At 46.5% G+C, this 17,404-nt stretch overlaps 1 protein-coding gene across 2 annotated transcripts in view; it reads left to right on the forward strand.

Annotated features, from left to right (window-relative positions):
- The window catches only part of AGBL1 (AGBL carboxypeptidase 1), an 837,820-nt gene that overhangs the window by 674,337 nt on the left and 146,079 nt on the right, over positions 1-17,404 (forward strand). The window contains exon 23 of one of the 2 annotated variants that reach the window (XM_066239190.1): positions 4,850-4,918. The exons of the other annotated variant lie outside the window; for it this stretch is intronic. Coding sequence (XP_066095287.1) covers positions 4,850-4,886 — 37 coding nt within the window. The 3' untranslated portion in view covers positions 4,887-4,918. The remainder of the gene's footprint in view (positions 1-4,849; positions 4,919-17,404) is intronic. 2 annotated transcript variants of the gene reach the window in all.

Genomic DNA, 17,404 nt, shown 5'->3' on the forward strand with positions numbered 1-17,404 from the left:
AGCTGCCGTGGGTGGGCCGCGCCGGGCCGAGAGGGGAGAGGGAAGACTGGGCTGCACCTCCCAGAGGAGGTTCTGGTTCTGATAAACCTTCAGATTGTGCCTGCCTGAGGGCGGAGAGCGCTGTTAACCGAACGTCTTCCGGGACACAGCCGAGGTCTCAGGTACTTCATTCTTTATGGTCTCTCTCCTTGCGCAGAAAGCTGTTAAACAGGAAAAGGTCTAACCACTCCTCATTGCCTAAGCACGAGTAAGTCTTGGGGGGCAAAGTGGTCATCCATTTAGGACAACAGACCAAAGTCTGTGAGTCCTCAGACAGACCAGGGAGCGGGAGAACAAGGCTGCTGCTGTCTCCTGTGCTTTGCACAAAGTTTCTTTCCTTCTGTGACCTTTTCTCCCATTTGAAACTGTATGCAGCAGAAAGAAATAGATGGTCCCCATAGCTCCTAGAATGTGCTCTAAGTCCTGCACAGCTGACATAAATATTTATTGAGTGCCTACTGTGTTACATGGACACGCTGGGGGAGGGGGACTCAGTGTAGTGCAGTGGTTACAACGGCAGCCCTGGAACCTGTTCATTCGGTACTCAAAGCAGCGCTCAGTAAATGTTTGGGGTTTTTTGTTTTTATTTTTTTGAGAGTGAGAGACAGAAAGGGAGAGAGATGAGAAACATCAATTCATATTTGTGGCACCTTAGTTGTTCACTGATTTCTTTCTCATATGTGCCTTGATCTGGGGGGTTCAGCTAAGCCAGTGACCCCTTGTTCACGCCAGTGACCTTGGGCTCCAGTCAGCAACCTTGGGCTCAAACCACTGACTCTGGGGTCATGTCTGTGATTCCATGCTCAAACCAGTGACCCTGTGCTCAAGCTGGTGAGCCCGTGCTCAAGCTGGCGACCTCGGGGTTTCGAACCTAGGTTCTCAGCATCCCAGGCCGTCGCTGTATCCACTGGACCATTACCTGGTCAGGCTAAATGTCACCTTTATTACCACTGGAAGTAGTAGTTGTTGGTACCCGCTGGGTACCAGATACAAGGTCAGGAAAATAGGTTTCCGCCTTCATGGACGACCAACATAAACTCTCCATACATTCATTAGTGTGTTTAGAACACTAGGCGAGCAGGAAAAAAAAACGCACGCCAATATTCTGGCTGATTCTCCTGGGTATGCCCTCCCCCGTCGCCCCAGCTTGCATTATAATAAATTAAACAACCGTGGGGTTTTAGTTAAAATGGAAACGGCATTGACTGGATTTGTATCGCAGCCTGGGCCACATTGGTCTTGTCCTATTTTATAGTCCTCCAGGCTAAAAAAGATTTTTCTCTTTTATTGTGGGTGTGAAAACGAACTCTGCCAGTGTTCTCACAGGCTCTCCACACCCCTCCGTCCAGTCCTGTCTGCCGGGCCCCTCCTCGTGTCTGCGTGATGCCTGAGATAGATTAGAGGGTCGCTCAGTGTTTCACGGGTAACGGCTAAGTCAGTAACATGGGTGCAGTGAGTTATCTCGGGGAGAGCGTGGTTTTACACGTGTCACTAAAATGAATGGTAGCCTCGAATCCATCGGCCCTGCGGGAAGATGGCAGATCTGCTCGCAGGAAGGGGTGTCTCAAGTGAAGCCAGGGAGGGCAAGGGAAGTGCTAGGCCTGGGGCAAGCTAGTACTGGGAGAAATTTACCAGCTGTGCCATGTGGTCACAGCAGAGAAAACAACACCTCCAGGGCTGAGGGCCAGGCCCTGGGATGTCCTGCCTCACACCTCCCCTCCTCGCTCCCAAGTCCCCATGATCACAGCTCTCTGTCTGTAACTGGAACGCACGTCTCAGTTTTCCGTGCTTGATTGACAGCCCTGTAAGGAGAGAGTGTATGGAAACATTCCGAGTCCCATGTTCGTGTTCAGCCGGTGTCAGGTCTGACGAGGAGGAAGCTCTTGTTGCTGTCATGCCGAGGGACCGTGGAGAGCCACGCTGTGCGGAGAGGCAGAGGGCCCGAAGGCAGTGATTGGATGTGGGTTTTAAAGGGCAGTGCGGGTTGGAAATGTCACTGTAAGCACGGTATTTGCAGGTTCCAGGTTTATGGCTCCGTGGTGACTTCCTCACTTAGTTCACAAAAAGAAACAAAAGGTTCTCCACTGCAGATATGGGAAGCACAGAAAGAGACCCGAATAAAGCAGCTTAGAGTGCTGTCCCTTCTGCGTTTGAAGAGCCCTGGCCACCTGCTCTGAAGATGACAAGGAGCATGCGTTGCGGAGGTGGTGACCGGAGCCGCTGCTGTGCTGGGGCCCCGGCCCCAGGTGTGCGGGGTGCCAGTCAGTGCAGGCACCCACCCTCGCTGTCACCCAGCTCTGTTGGCACACGTTTCTCTGAGGGCAATGGAGTCATTCCCAAACTATGAACAGAGCTATTTTCTTAATGAAGAAAACACAACAACAAAAAAGGAAAGTGTATTATTGTATCAGGCTGTGGACATTGTCAGTGCGTGTCATCAGTGTAAGAAACGTCCAGACCTGTAAGAATTTTTATTAGTTTATTTGAGCCAAACTGTTTACAATTGCCGGGAAGCAAAATCTCAACAGATTGAGAAAATGCTTCTGAGAAGGGCAGTTTGTCACTTATTTTATGTCAGAATCAAAGGGGAAGAAGGAGAAGGGTTACATGAAATCCACAGGCGATAAGTTAGGGAGGCAGGAGAAAGCAAAGCATGGGAAATCTCTGGGATTGGATAAAAGTAAAATACTTTTTTTTACAGAGTCAGGTATAGGATAGTTAATAGTTAACAATCAACATGATAATAACAAGTCAGTGTACGAGTGGATTAGAAAGCTGTGGCACAGACCCTGGCCCGTTGGCTCAATGGTAGAGCATGTGGAAGTCCCAAGTTCGATTCCCAGCTAGGGCACACAGGAGAAGCGCCCATCTGCTTCTCCATCCCTCCCCCTCTCCTTCTTCTCTGTCTCTCTCTTCCCCTCCCGCAGCCAAGGCTCCATTGGAGCAAAGTTGGCCCAGGCGCTGAGGACAGCTCTATGGCCTCTGCCCCAGGCACTAGAATGGCTCTGGTTGCAGCAGAGCAATGCCCCAGATGGGCAGAACATCGCCCCATGGTGGGCATGCCGGGTGGATCCTGGTCAGGTGCATGCGGGAGGTCTGTCTCTCTGCCTCCCTACTTCTAACTTAGGGGGAAAAAAAGCTGTGGCTTTTTTTCATATATACATATACACAATACATTTTCACATATACACAATGGAATACTACATGATCATGAAAAAGAAGGAAATCTTACCTTTTGCGATGACATGGATGGACTTGGACATTATTATGCTGAGTGAAATAAGCCAGGCAGAGAAATACAAATATCATATAATTTCACTTATATGTGGAATCTAAAGAACAAAGTGAACTGAGGGACGGAATAGAGGCAGAGGCGGGGTCACCAGAGGGACAGCTGTCAGAGGGAAGGGGGATGAGGGATGGGATCAGAGAAGGTGAAGGGATTAGTGAAATTATGTATACATGACAGAAATACAGATAACAGGACAGCAAATCTCAAAGGGAAGGGGGGAGGGGACAAGAGGGTGAGGGTGAGGGTGTTATATTGCATGGAACACTTGAAGTCATGTTAACACAATAAATTAAAATTAATAAATTAAAAATTAATTAATTAACCGTGAGGGGATTTGTGCTTTCTGCTCTGGTGGGCTGGCTACACCCTGAGGGGGCAGGAAAAGGGGGTTATTCTTACATTTCAAAGTATGTTATCAGGTCCTCTATTGTAGATGCAAGAGGACAACAGAAAGGTAAGCAGGGACCTTTGTTAGAGAAGGATACCCCCCTAGAACATGACTACCCACCACGAACACCTTTGAGTTAGAAAGTTTTAATTTCAGACCATCCTGTGTGGTAACTTCCGGTCCGGGGTCTGAATCTGCAGGGCCGCCATGCAGGCCTCCCGTTGGGCAGATAAGTAAATGTGTAACAAGTATGTTGGGCTGGCTTGCTTGTGTTTTACCTGATTGGTACATGAGCACGGGGCAGCACCATGTGTGTAGAGTCTATGTTTGGCTGCGGGCACTTGCCCTCGGGGCAGCAGATTGTAAATTGTGGACTGGCTGCCACCATTGGGAGGGGCTGTTGTTTGCTATTGTTTGCCAGAGAAGGGGTCCCCCCATCCTGGCCTGTTTTGCCTGTGAATCCTGAGAGGGAGCGAGAGGGAAGAGGTTTTCCCTGCCTTCTTGCTCATCTGCCATTGCAAGGCTCTAACAAACAGGCTGGCCCACCATCTTCCTGCTCCACTGTTCTTTTGCTGTCTGCTCGAACCCCGTGTGAACCTGCCTGGCACGGCCCCTGGTGGTGCACCTCCCCTGAGCTCGTCAGGCTTGGCACGTGGCCCGTTTTCATCCACTGTGTATTGTGTGGGCCATTTCTCGGGGCCTTCTGACATGCCCTCTGGTGTGCACGTGCCGGGGCTTCGACTCGGCTCTGCTGTGTGTGCCCGCCTTTACTCCGGGAGATGGGGAGTGTTAGCAGCAGCCTTAACAGTTTTCTTCCAACCTGTGACGTTTTCCCTGCCACCTGGGGCACAGCTCCTTCCGCAGCCTGGTTCCTGAACACATGCAGGGATCTCAAGGACATATTGCAAAGTGCCAGGCGTCAGAGCTGAGGCAAGCAGGGTAGGGTCTGATGTGTTAAATTAACCGGGAGGTGTGGCCAATGCAGTCAGGTGCTTATCCAAGTATTTGGTCTCCTACTCTTCCTTGCTCTGAAAATACAACTCTTTGGGGGTGTAGTGATGTGCCCAACCCAAGCAATGGTTGTTCAGAGATAATATTAAATTCAATTCCCCGTTTTCCATCATTTATAGGAAGACCTGCAACCCAGTTTTGGCCAATAAAATCTGAATGGAAGTCCCTGAGGAAAGAGCTGGGAAGAGGTAAGTTTTGGAAGCATTTGTTTTCCTCACTGAAGAAAACAGGTATAGTTGCCGGAACCTCTTCCTTCTTCCGTAGTCTTCCTGTCTCGTACACAGTTGTGATGGCTGGAGCTGCAGTAACCTTCCCGTGACCAGAAGGGGGAAGCATGGCAGACACACTGGCCCTCACGTGGCCGAGACACTAAAATGACAGTAGTAATGGCCCACCTCTTCTGTTAGAGAGAAACGAAGCCTTGCTCTTGAAGACCTCTGTAGTCAGAGTTTCTACTGCAGACAGACAAACATGTTCCTGACAGGTGGAGAGGAAAGGGGCCCTCCACCTCTCTGGAGGGAGACTCAGCAGTCACAAACACCTCATCTAAGCCGCTGTTGTCCCTTAAGCCCCTCTCTTTCCATCCTATTCTTGCTTCTGGCCACTTCTGATGCTTACACAGTGTGCTGTTTGCATCTCTGCAGGGACTTCTCTCTCCCCTCCAGCCTCTCATAGCATTTCCCCATAGTTGTCCTACCTCGGAGTTTTGGGTAAGCATTCATCTTGACCACCAGTGCTACTTTCATTGGTCACCTGAATGGGAAATAAACCGAAGCCCAGAATAAGGGGGAAAGCCAGCCGAATGCATCACTCCCCTGGGCTCAGTCTCAATGCCATGGGAGACCCTAGAGCAGGGGTCTCAAACTCGCGGCCCGCGGGCTGCATGCGGCCCGCCCACCAATTTTGTGCGGCCCGCAGACTGGCCCGCAGATTAATCCACGAACTTTGATTAGTCTGCGGGCCGCACAAAATTGGTGGGCGGGCCGCACTGCTGCGAGTTTGAGACCCCTGCCTTAGAGGGTGGCGTTTCTAACGGAGAGCTTGGAATGTGCTCTTTCTTGCTTTGAAATGCATTGTCTTCTAGAGAAACTTGCTTCAACTTTCAGCTCCTTGCTTGTTTGATTGGTAAAGCGAGGCGGTAATAATGGAGCTCTCCTCGAGTTGTGTTGGCTGAGCTGGCTGATGGTAAGTAACACTTAGACTGGCGCCTGCTGTGTGATAAGTCTCCCCCAAGCCCAGTCTGTGGGAGCGCTGAGGGCACTTCTCCTTTCATCCAGCGCGCTGCAGGTCGAGCGGCCGTCCTCTCTCTCCACTTTGGATCACACGGGCTTCAGGGTCAGTACTGCAGGGTGGAGAAGAGCCGTGTGAAAGGGCTCCTCTCAGTGAAGAGGGAAGATAGGCATGCTCTGGGACGAGCGGTCAGGTGTGTGCAGAGATCGTGGCCCACTCTGGGAAGACACTGGGCTGAGAGTCAAGGGACTAACTCAAAATCATTCTTGGTGATGGAGAGATATGGCCCAATATATTGTTAGGCTGGACCCCCCTGCCCAGGGCTTTAGCTGTGTCAGGGTCAAGTGGAGTTCATGAAACAGAAAGAAGCAGCAATCCAGTATTTGAACTCTTCCACCTGACTGGTGGTGGTGTAATGGATAGCGCATGAACCTGAAGTCCCAGGTTCAAAACCCCAAGGTTGCCAGCTTGAGCATGGACTCATATGGCTTGAGTGCAGGGTCGACAGCTTGATCATTTACATGATCCCATGGTTGCTGGAGTCCAAGGTCTCTAGCTTGAGCAAGGGGTCACTGGCTCAGGTTGAGCCCCTGGTCAAGGCACATATGAGAAGCAGTGAACAACTAAAAGTGACCCAGCTCTGAGTTGATGCCTCTCATCTCTCTCTCCCTTCCTGTATTTCTCTCTCCCTTCCTGTATCTCTCTCTCTCTCTCAAAAAAAAAAAAATCTTCCAAAAAGATCTAATATATATATATATATATATATATATATATATATAACCAAAATATTTGTGATACCTTTCACATTACTTAGAAAGCAGATATAATTAATCATTATCTTTTACTCAGCAACTCCACTTTTAGGAGCAGTGATTATGGATCACTAAGATAGAGTGACATCATAATGTATGGGCCGAACCGAGACAGTGGCTTTTACGAGTGGAAGAATATGGTATAAATAATTATGGAGTAAACTGGTTCTATCCTGGGCAAGCGGGATGTACGGCATTGCGAAATTTCTATATGGATGTCATGAAATGTGTCCCATCACTCTTTACAGTGGAAAAGTAAATAAACAAGAGCAATAACCAGACAGACAGGTATTATAAGTCTCATGTAAAATGGTGCATCATGAGCAGCTGATAAAGGAATGTTATAAAGATTTAATGCCATGGAGAGCGTTTGCCATGTATCAAGATGTGGGGGAAAAATGTTTAAAAATGTATTTCCATTCATAGTATGGGGGAAAAGATAGTGAAAAATGGCTATAGCTTATTAAAGTTGTGTAACCTGAAGGCCGATTGTGGAGCTGTGTGTGTTTAATTTTTTACTTATATTTTCTAGCTCGATTCATTCTTATTAGTTACCTGGGGAGTCTGTAGTTTAAGAAGTGACTATTGTACCTTGCCAAAGGTTTTTACAAGTGGATTCTGCTGAAGGGAAGCTCTGAGTCAAAGAATAATAATTCTTCCCAAATGGATATCACTTTAGCATTGAAGTGCTTTCCTCTGTGTATGACCAGTAGCCACCACCATCGCGGACGTGCATATGCAGGTTCTCATTGAATTTAGGCAGACAGTAAAGAAACAGTGGAGCCAAAAAATGATGGGCCATTTCTTTATTAAAGTCTCGCACCGGCCGATTAGCAAACACACAGGGAAAACACTGCCCTCTTCATTCACTCAGAGCTCACAAAGCCCTGATGAATTCTCTAGTTTCTCTTAGAATCAAGGCCCCATCAGTCTCAGCAGAGCTCGCAAAGCTCCTCAGCTCTGGTTTCTCCATCTGCACACCTTCTCTCTCTCTACACAAGTGTCTTCTTCTCCAGCACTCTGCATTCTCTCCTCTTCTCTGCAAACATGGCTTCTTTCTTCCTCTTCTCCTTCTGCTCTCTCTCTTCAAAACTTTCTGGAGTGAAAACCTCTCCTCCAGCAAACATTAGCAAAACAGTGGCCTTCACAAGCAGGAAGGCAATTTGCAATTTCACAGATCACATATACCTGGAGCTGCCCAGCCCCCAATGCAAAGTATAAGTGAGCAGACATATAAATCATATTTTACAAACTTATTTGACCAACATTGTGCCTTATCTGACTTGGTCTTCTCCACAGTAGACAGATGTTATAATTCTCCTTTTAACAGTTTCAGAATCAGAACGTCTGAAAATTTGTCTTGTTTGCCCAAAGTCAAGCAGATATTTTGGAAGTGACGTTTCTTGGAATTGTAACTCACATGTCCCAACTCCAGCTTCAACATTACTTTTTTAAAGTAGCTTCTAATAGGATCATCCTGCGTCACTAGTTGTGACTCTGAATTTCACTATGGACTGTGCTCAGGGTCTGCTATTGGGCAAGGTGGTGGGGGGGGGGCGGCAGGGGGGTATCTCTGGAAACTTCATATATGTGAGTGATGTGCTTAGTGTTAGAATCCATTGGAGTCCGAAAAGACCAGTGTAACAGGCTTTATTGAGAGGAAGAAAGGAACCCTGCCGGGCTGACTGGTAGGGGAGAGTTGCACCAGGCACAGGCTAGGACGAGCTTTTTAAGGGTTTTGGGGAGGGGGAGTGAGATGGGTAGTGGGGCATTTGACAATTGGCTGCTGGACAAAGGATTGTCTTTTATGGAAGTTTTAGTCTGCTTAACTTCTAGCGGTCTCAATCACCCAGGACTACTGGATTGTGACGTCAGACATTCCTTGTGGTTGGTCATCTGCTGCAAGCCCGGAAACGAGACTTACTGGCGGGGTAAAGAAATGAAGCCTAAGACTGAGCAGACGGGGTCTTGCCTGATCACAGTGAAATTAATACAAATTCAGATTCCATTCTCAGGATTTGAAGACTTCACTAACTTTTAAGGATGTAACATATAGGGTTTTTTTTCTCCATAGTGAAATTTGTTTTAAGGCTAGTTTATATAGGTAAAGCATTAACTTAGTTTCTTCTTTCCATAAATTTTTTGAACTTTTTTTATTTTAAATTTAATTGATTTTAGAGAGAGTGGATAGAGAGAGAGAGAAGGAGAAGGGGGAGAGGATAAGGAGCATCAACTTACAGTGGCTGCTTCTCCTTTGTGCCTTGACTGTGCAAGCGCAGGGTTTTGAACCAGTGACCTCACTGTTCTAGGGCAGCACTGGACCCACTGCACCACCACAGGCCAGGCTTCTTCCCATCAGTCACGACAGGAGACCATAGCCTTCTATTCGTTTATTAACACACTTACTATTATTGTTGCTGATGTATCTTGGGAGATGCTAATAACGATTATGCAAGAGGGGGTGAAGGAGAGAAGCGTTAAGCCGCATTTGGCACGCCCTCCCTTCATGGCTCAGAAATCAGCCTGGTATCTACTCATTGGGGCTTGACATTCTTTCAGGGACCTCAGTCCCTGCCAGGGCTCAGAGTGAGCCAGGAAATGCTGAATTCACTAGCTGGAAAAACAAAGACTCCCCCATCGTTATTTCTTGGGAGATGAAGTGCTGAATCTGGAAAGGGCTGTAGGAAAAACTGAGGGGAAATACCTGGTGTAGGTTTTCCTGTTCTTAATCTAATGAAGAGCCTGCTGGCTGTGCATATTCTTGGGGGAGGGCAGCCACTTAGTTTTATGTCTTAATAATTGCTTTGAATGGTCGCTGAATGGAGGGACAGCCACTCACATCTGCGTAATGTCTCTTCTGAACCCCGACAGCCTCGGGTCTTAGAGACCTGGCCCTGCATGGGGGCAGGGCACTCACTGGTCTCACCAGCAAAGTTTCCACGTTCCTCATTGTGAACAACAGGACTGGACTGGACCAGTGGAGTTTCTCTTTCATGCTCTGACAAGATTGGCTTATGAGGGCTTCCTCACAACTTTGCGACTTTCTAGCAGGGCAAATTAAAATTTGAGTTCTGTATTCCAGGTGCCTGATAAGTCATCTCTGTTTCTCTTCCCTGTTAATTAGTGAGCTCCCTCTCTCCCTCCCTCCCTCCCTCCCTCCCTCCCTCCCTCCCTCCCTTCTCTTTCCCTCCCTCCCTCTTCTCTCCCTCCCTCCTCTCTCCCTTACTTCCTCCTCTTTTCCACCTCACCTCATTCATCTCTATTCTGCCCTTTCACCAGCCTTATCTTCTTCCAAAGGCAAAATAAGGCTGCACATTATTCTTATCTGGGCCTCTCTTCACTTCTGTTTCCAGAACAGAGTGAACTTGACCAGTGGTCCTAGATTAGATGTTCATGCAGCCACACAGGTCTTTAATGCTCCTTTCATTTGTCCTGCTCGGGGACCTGGGATTAATTCCCCTTTAAAATTGTGTTATCTCTAAAGAGACAAAAGAATTCTTTTAAAGTTTCAGAGAGCTATATGGACAGTGGACAGTGTGTCAGCAAAACTAAACGAATTTGGTAGGAAGCCCCCTACTTTCATCTTTCTGTGTTGAATTGAAAACTGTAAGACAAACAGAAAACAAAGGGCATAGCTTTATCCTGCTTTCCTCGGAGTCTGGCTCAGTACCTCTTAGGAAGCAGATGGTTGGGCAAGTAAGTTTGTAAAATTTGTGTTATTTGGTTTTGCTCACTTTTATTGTTAAAAATGGCTGCTGATCATGTGATTGTGTTGCCCAGGTGATACTGTTAATTACCTTCATGCTTGGGAAGGGGCTTCGTTATGCTAATGTGTGCCGGAGGGGGGTTGTCACGCTGAAAAGTTTTAAGAAGAAGGAAGGAGGTAGGAAGCCATTTTGGTAGAGACCACATTGTTGCAGAGGAGGCAGGCAGCCAAGAGGGTGGGATGCTGAAGGAGAAGCCAGTTTGTGCAGAGAGAAGGACATGGGGAACAGAGGTGACTAAGGCTGGTGGGCCCTTTGATTCTAGGAAAACTGGGAGAAAGTCAGTGGCTTTGGGAGCCCTGAATGGAAGGGAAAGTGTTTTCCTGCTGTGTGTATTCACTCGCCCACCGGGTGCAAGCTAGAATAAAAGATGGCTCACCACTTTTCGGCTCTGCTATTTCATTACTGTCTATCTGAATCTAATGTGAACCTGCACGCGCCAGGCAGCTGTGATGGCCACGCTACTGGCCTTACACAGATGCAGACACAGGACTCGTGTTGATGTCTCTTGATTGTGTGTGTATGTGTCTGATTCCTACTCAGGTGCCTCTTCTAAATCTCTCATCCGCAAGTCTTTTGTCACTAAACTTCAGTTTCTCTTCTCTGTGTTACTCCCTCAGATCTAGAACCTGTAGGTAAGCCCATGTTGTTTAGAAGTATGTATTATCTTTTTTTTTTTTAAGTGAGAGGAGGGGAGATAGACTCCTGCACGCGCCCTGACAGGGATCCACTTGGCATCTGCCATCTAGGGCTGATGCTCGAATCAACTAAGCTATCCTCAGTGCCTGAGGCCGAAGCTCAGACATACTGAGCCACTGGTTGCGAGAGGGGAAGAGAGAGAAAAGGGGGAGAGGGAGGGGAAGAGAAGGAGATGGTCACTTCTGTGTGCCCTGACTAGGAATTGAACCCGGGACATCCAAATGCCGGTGTGACACTCAATCCTGTGAGCCATCCAGCCAGGGCACAAGTATGTGTTATCTTAATGGAATGAACCAAATTCACCACTCTCTTAGGAAATGAGAGGAGCTTTATTTGCACGGGGCTGGTTGGTCAAATAAGTTTGTAAAATAAGATTTTTATGTTTGCTTGCTTATAGTTTGCACTGGAAGCTGGGCAGCTCCAGGTATATGTGGTCCGTGAAATTGCAAATTGCCTTCCTGCTTGGGAATGGCCACTGTTTTGCTAATGTTTGCTGGGATAGGGGTCTTGGAGGGCCCAGGTAGTTTGCAGTGAGAGCAGAGAAGAAGAAGAGGAAGAAAGAAGCCATGTTTGCAGAGTGAGAGCAGATAGATGCAGGAGTGCTGGAGAAGAAGCTAGTTGTGCAGAGAGAAAGAGAGTGTGCAGATGGGGAACCAGAGGGAGGTGTTTTCCCTGTGTGTTTGCTCATCGGCCAGCGCAAGACTTTAATAAAGAAATGGCCCACCATTTTTTGGCTCCACTGTTTCTTTACCGTCTTCCTGAATTCAATGAGAACCTGCATGTGCATGGCCACGATGGCCATGCCTACTGGCCGTGCAGGGCACCAGTTAGGTCCACCTTGGGTTGACGTGAGAAGAATCATTGTCGTGACCTCTGTGACAGAGCTTGTCAATCCAGCTGGGGTGTGTGTTCCCTTTCTCTCTCTGCGGGGCAAAATGGAGCCAGTGGGTGTTCCCACTGCAGCTGGGCTATGGGATTCCTTTAAAATCCGTCAGTAAAAAGACAGCTCCGTCACCATAGAAACCAAGGTAGCCACTGGAGATGGCAGCAGAGGTCATAGAACACCCACCATGGTTAGGAGGAGGCTCTGAGGCTGGCCCCGTAGTGGAGGGTGGAGGGTGCAGAAAGCCCAAGCATGAGGCTGGCCCATTGTTTGCTTCAGTTCTCCCATTAAAACACTGGCCGAACCCCCTCTGACATGTTGGTGAGTCCTTATTTGCCATTGTGTGCTGTGACCGTTGCCTATTGCAGATTGCAAAGGCAATTCTCAACTTCAGTCATCCTGGACACGGCCCACCAATAAGCTTAGTAGTTTTTGAGAAGAAGGGCAAGTAACATTCAAGTTGATAGGTGAGTAGATACAAAACAGTTCAACATAAACCTCAGCAGAATTGAAAATGGAGTTTCCAGCTCTGGACCAGGGTAGTCAAGCGTAAGACAGATTTGTGGATTTGTGTGTTCTCTGAAACAGTATTATTCCAAAATGATCCTCCCTGAGGGGCACATTTTTTAAATGTCCAATATAATTGAGAAATACTGCATAATCCATCTCATCCCTAGTAATATCCACAGACGTATCAATACCTCAGACACGCCAACAATCCTTCAGATCTCTTGTTTGCGATGTTTGCTTAGCATTCCTCAGATCAGATGACCACAGGAGTACTTTTCTTAGGGATCCTTACTAACAGTTCTCAGACAGTTCTCAGACAGTTCTCTGTCTCACACAGCTCACTTTGGGAACCAGTGGTAGGCAGCAGATAGATTTCAATTTTTGGAGGACATCCGATTGAAAATAAGACTCCTGCCTCAGGAGAATCTCTTCCCGTGAGAAGCCATGGGCATGTACAAAGCTGATCTGGAGGCAGGCCTGTTTAGGACCATGCTTTTCGAGTGAGTTTCGGAACGGCAATGTCGGCATTGCCGCGGTGCTTGGTAGAAATGCAGAGCTCAGGTCCCGCCCCAGAGCCACCAAGTCATAATCTTGTGTCAACTACAGTACCCCAGATGCCTCTTGTGCACAGACAGTCTGAGCGAGACTCTTTTGAGAGACTCCTACTTACTAAAGTATATGGGTTTTGTTCATTTCTGCATGCACACTGAAAGAAAACTGTAATCGTGTAGTTAAGGTTAATGATATTTATCTTTTAAAATATGAGCATTGAACAATTTTATAAGAAAATGAGAAACTACATTAAAATATGTAAGCCTTGAAGACGTAACCAGTTTGAATTAGCACAGGTTGACATTGGACCTGGATCCAAATAACTGAGTCAGCCTCTGTTAGGAGCGGAGAATGGCAGGAGACACACTCTTACCTCATAGGACTTAGGACGAGCCACCCGTGAGAAGGGAAAGGCATTTAGTAGCGCACATGCCCTATCGTCATACTGATATGCTGTAAGTAGTATCCTCATTGAATTCACAGTCTTCTAACAGGGCCAAATGTCAAGTTTAGAAATAGCCTAATTGCTTGGGAATATCTATCCTAACATTATTCATGTATTCAGTTCCCTGGCTCACGACTTCGTTTTACAAGTGCTTTCCTTAGATTGAGCATTAGCCTCCGATCTGTAACACGTAAACTTCCCCCTGGAGAAACATGTAATCCAGGATATCGGTTGGATTATAATACCCCGCCATGTTGAAAATGTGCATATTACAAAGGGATAAATAAGTTCCGTAAACGGGGAACACACGTGACCAATGTCCTAGGGATCAGAGCAGGATCGGGATCTGTGTGTGTGGTGTTGTTCTCTGTACCTCCTCTGTCACAGGTAGTGGGGACTTAATGTAGTATGTAGGTTGGAGGAGGAGTGTGATTCTCTTTCTCCCAAGTCTCCGTGCTAGCCCTTTTTGACTCACTGCCTTCCTCACCGAACAACGAGTTCAGTGATTTTTCGAGCAGTGACTCTGAAGACATGTAGTTTCCCAGTGGATGACCGTCTGATTTGTCCCAGCACTGTCTAGTGCAGGGCTGGGCTCAGAGCTTATACAGGGGAAGCGAGGAATAAGAAATTTCGGAGAAAGAAATATGAGTGATTCAAGGGTAAAGTACCGGCATAATTTAAGAAGGGAAATTCAGCTTTGCAAGCAATCAGGCTAATGGGACATCTGAGCGGTGAAATGTGTGTGTGCGCACGCGTGCGTTGCTTGAAAATTTGGATACCTCAGTATTATTGAAAGTTTAGTGTAGAAAATGATGTCTGTAACATAGAAAAGAGACAGTGTCAGTATCCCCAGTGGGAGATGACAAGAATATAAGCCAAGGTACTTTCTATGAAGATGGAGTAGCAGGTGGATATGAAGCTGTTATGCCACATTAATTTTAGGGTCTTGGCATGATTTCTGTATTGGGAAAACTCTTAATTCTTGAAAATTAAGAGAGGACTCTAGTGTAACCCCCAAAAAGGAAGACAGGAGACCAGTTGTTTCGTCTTCTTGAACTAGGCTGGAGTCCATAATAAAGAAGTATAGGATTCTCAATTTTCCTTCCAGGTATTGCAGCTTAGGGTGTGGGAACAGGCAGAAAGTCAGCACCCAGGCTGCAGGTCAGAAAGAGATTGAGCCTTTGTTGTGAGAAATGTCAATATTGTATCTCCCAGAACCAACCATGATTGACAGGATAGCCAAGCAGAGGAATGGGAAATCAAAGAAGGAAGATTAAAAAGGAGGGGGAAGAGAATGAAGAAAAAGACAAGAAAGGGGGGAAAGAGCAGAAGGAGAAAGAAATGGGAAGCTCCTGTTACCCGGGAAGGCCGCCCTTGAAACCGCAGTGGAGTTTTTCTGTCCTTGAGCAAAGGTACTTGTTGCCTCTCAGCTCCATTGCCTGGCTCTCTGCACTCTGCTGCACCCTCCTATCCAGAAGCTCTTGGAATAATTAAGCCCTTGACTGCTCCCTTTGTATAAGACACCAACAATCAAATTAGAAGTCATTTCCTTGGGGCTCAGCAGCTGAGCCCTTTGCTGGAAAAACAGGATTATTTGAGTTTGGTGAGAGATGTTAAAGCAAAGAGGGTGTGTTCTTCATCTAAGCAGATCTGTTCCAGTTGCCTGGCTGTTTTGGACCTCATCTGGTGTGATCTGGTCCTTCTAATGGGATCCGCCGCTGGGATCCTGTGAACACCAACATGAGGCAAAGTATTTCCAAGGTCACCTGCAATCAAGCACAAGCCTTGTCATAGGAGGAGCCCTGTTTGTTCATGAAGGTCGCCAGTTGACATAAATGATCAGCCCTGCCCTGCTTCCTTGCTAACCCAGGTGTGCGGATGTGCGGGAAGGGGCTGAGCTTCTTAAATGAAAGGCAAAGCAGAAAACACGGAACTCTGGGAAAGGTGAAAGATGAAATAGGAATTGCTAGTATCTTGGCATCTATTATGTTATCAAGAAAATAAAATGTGTGTTTTTTCCTCTTATCTGTCTAATTTAAATGAGATTACTTAGATTATTAGACTTCCATCTTCAGAGATGGAAAATCATCTGGAAACATGTCTACCCCTTCCCTTTGCCCTCTGGCCAGATGTACGGTCTGATTATAATATCTTTCCAGTCACCCTGGACAATTTGTCAGAATCCATCTTAACAGAGGATGTCTTAGTGTCGGTACGTGATGACCACTCTATGAACCCTACTCACCAACTTTGTCATAGGTTATTTATCTGAGGAGAAAAGGAGAATGAAGTGTCACAGATACAATAATTGGAATCCTTGGAATAGATTGAGTTGGCCCAACGCATGACAAACAGGTGAATGCTAGCTAGCAGCTCCCACGAGGTGGTGACATCTCTCGATGTACTCCAAGTCAGATGGAGATGTCATTCAGGCTTAGACGATGAATGGTCTATTGGAAATAAAGACACTTAGCGATTTTCAACCTTTTTACACTTGGGGACTGGTGAAAATAGAATGATTTTGGGGACTGTTGAGGTAGAAATCAACCTGGGCATATGTGAATTCCACTAAGATCATTGGGTCTATAATCTTCATACATCAGAGTGGTTAACTGCTTCACAGACTGGCATGAAATTTCTGGTGGACTGGTCCCAGACTGGCGGTTGAAAAACAACCGAGTTAGCCTGACCTGGGGTGGCACAGTGGATAAAGCGTCAACCTGGAATGCTGAGGTCGCTGGTTCAAAACCCTGGGCTTGCCTGGTCAAGGCACATATGGGAGTTGATGCTTCCTGCTCATCCCCCCTTTCTTTCTTCTCTTTCTCTTTACTCTGTATAAATGAATAAATTAAAAAAAAAGAAAGAAAACCGAGTTAAATTATTTTTATTGATAATACTATTAAATGTATAATCTCTGTTTTGAAACAGGGAGCCTTGTCCATTGAACTTTTACCTTGTGGGTATCCTCTTCAGGTCCTCACTTTATGTGTGGGTGCATGGGGCTTCGGGCTGTGTGCTCTGGGCTGTTTGAATCACAAAGTCATTTGCATTCCTCTGATTTTACTGTCACTGAACAATTGTGCATTTGCTGGGTTTGTCTCCCCTGTTCTTGCAGGGGGAGGGTGTACTGGTCATGCTAATGTGAGCATTGTGTTTTACAAAAGTTAGATTCTCACTTGCATTCCACATTAATAGATTACAATTTTGATTCTTTTAATTTTTTTTAAACTTAATTTTGCAAAGCCCTGTGAGTCATTTCCCTGGTTCTTCTTCTTTTATCTTTTTCCCCCCCTGAACAATGGTAGATCCATTGTCTTGATATAGTCCATCTGGAGCCAACTTCCTGGAGTAACCATCTGTCCCTTTCCCTGTCACCTGGGCGTCAACAGTCTAGCAGGATGGTAAAGAATTTGGATCAGACCAATCACGTTGTGTAACATTCTGGTATTCTGACCTATGGTGAATTTCTCTTTACTCTGTATAAATAAATAAATTATACTTTCCAAGACTCGCATTTTGTTGTTTGTGGACTAGTAATTATAGGGTGTATTCACAATGCCATGAGCATGTTATAAAAATTGAATGAAACGCTGAAGAGGGTTGCTTAGTGGTCCCATTGGTTACCACTTGGTGTCTATTAGCCATTTTTCATTATCTCTTCTCTAGAATTCCTACGGCATTAAATTATCACTCGGAGAACATGGTGACAGGTGAGCAGCATTGGGTCCCTAATTATTTTATGCCCCTGAGACCTAAACTTACTTTTGTGACTTAATCAG

The sequence above is a fragment of the Saccopteryx bilineata genome, chromosome 7 (genome assembly GCF_036850765.1).
Source record: "Saccopteryx bilineata isolate mSacBil1 chromosome 7, mSacBil1_pri_phased_curated, whole genome shotgun sequence".
Taxonomy (NCBI): domain Eukaryota; kingdom Metazoa; phylum Chordata; class Mammalia; order Chiroptera; family Emballonuridae; genus Saccopteryx; species Saccopteryx bilineata.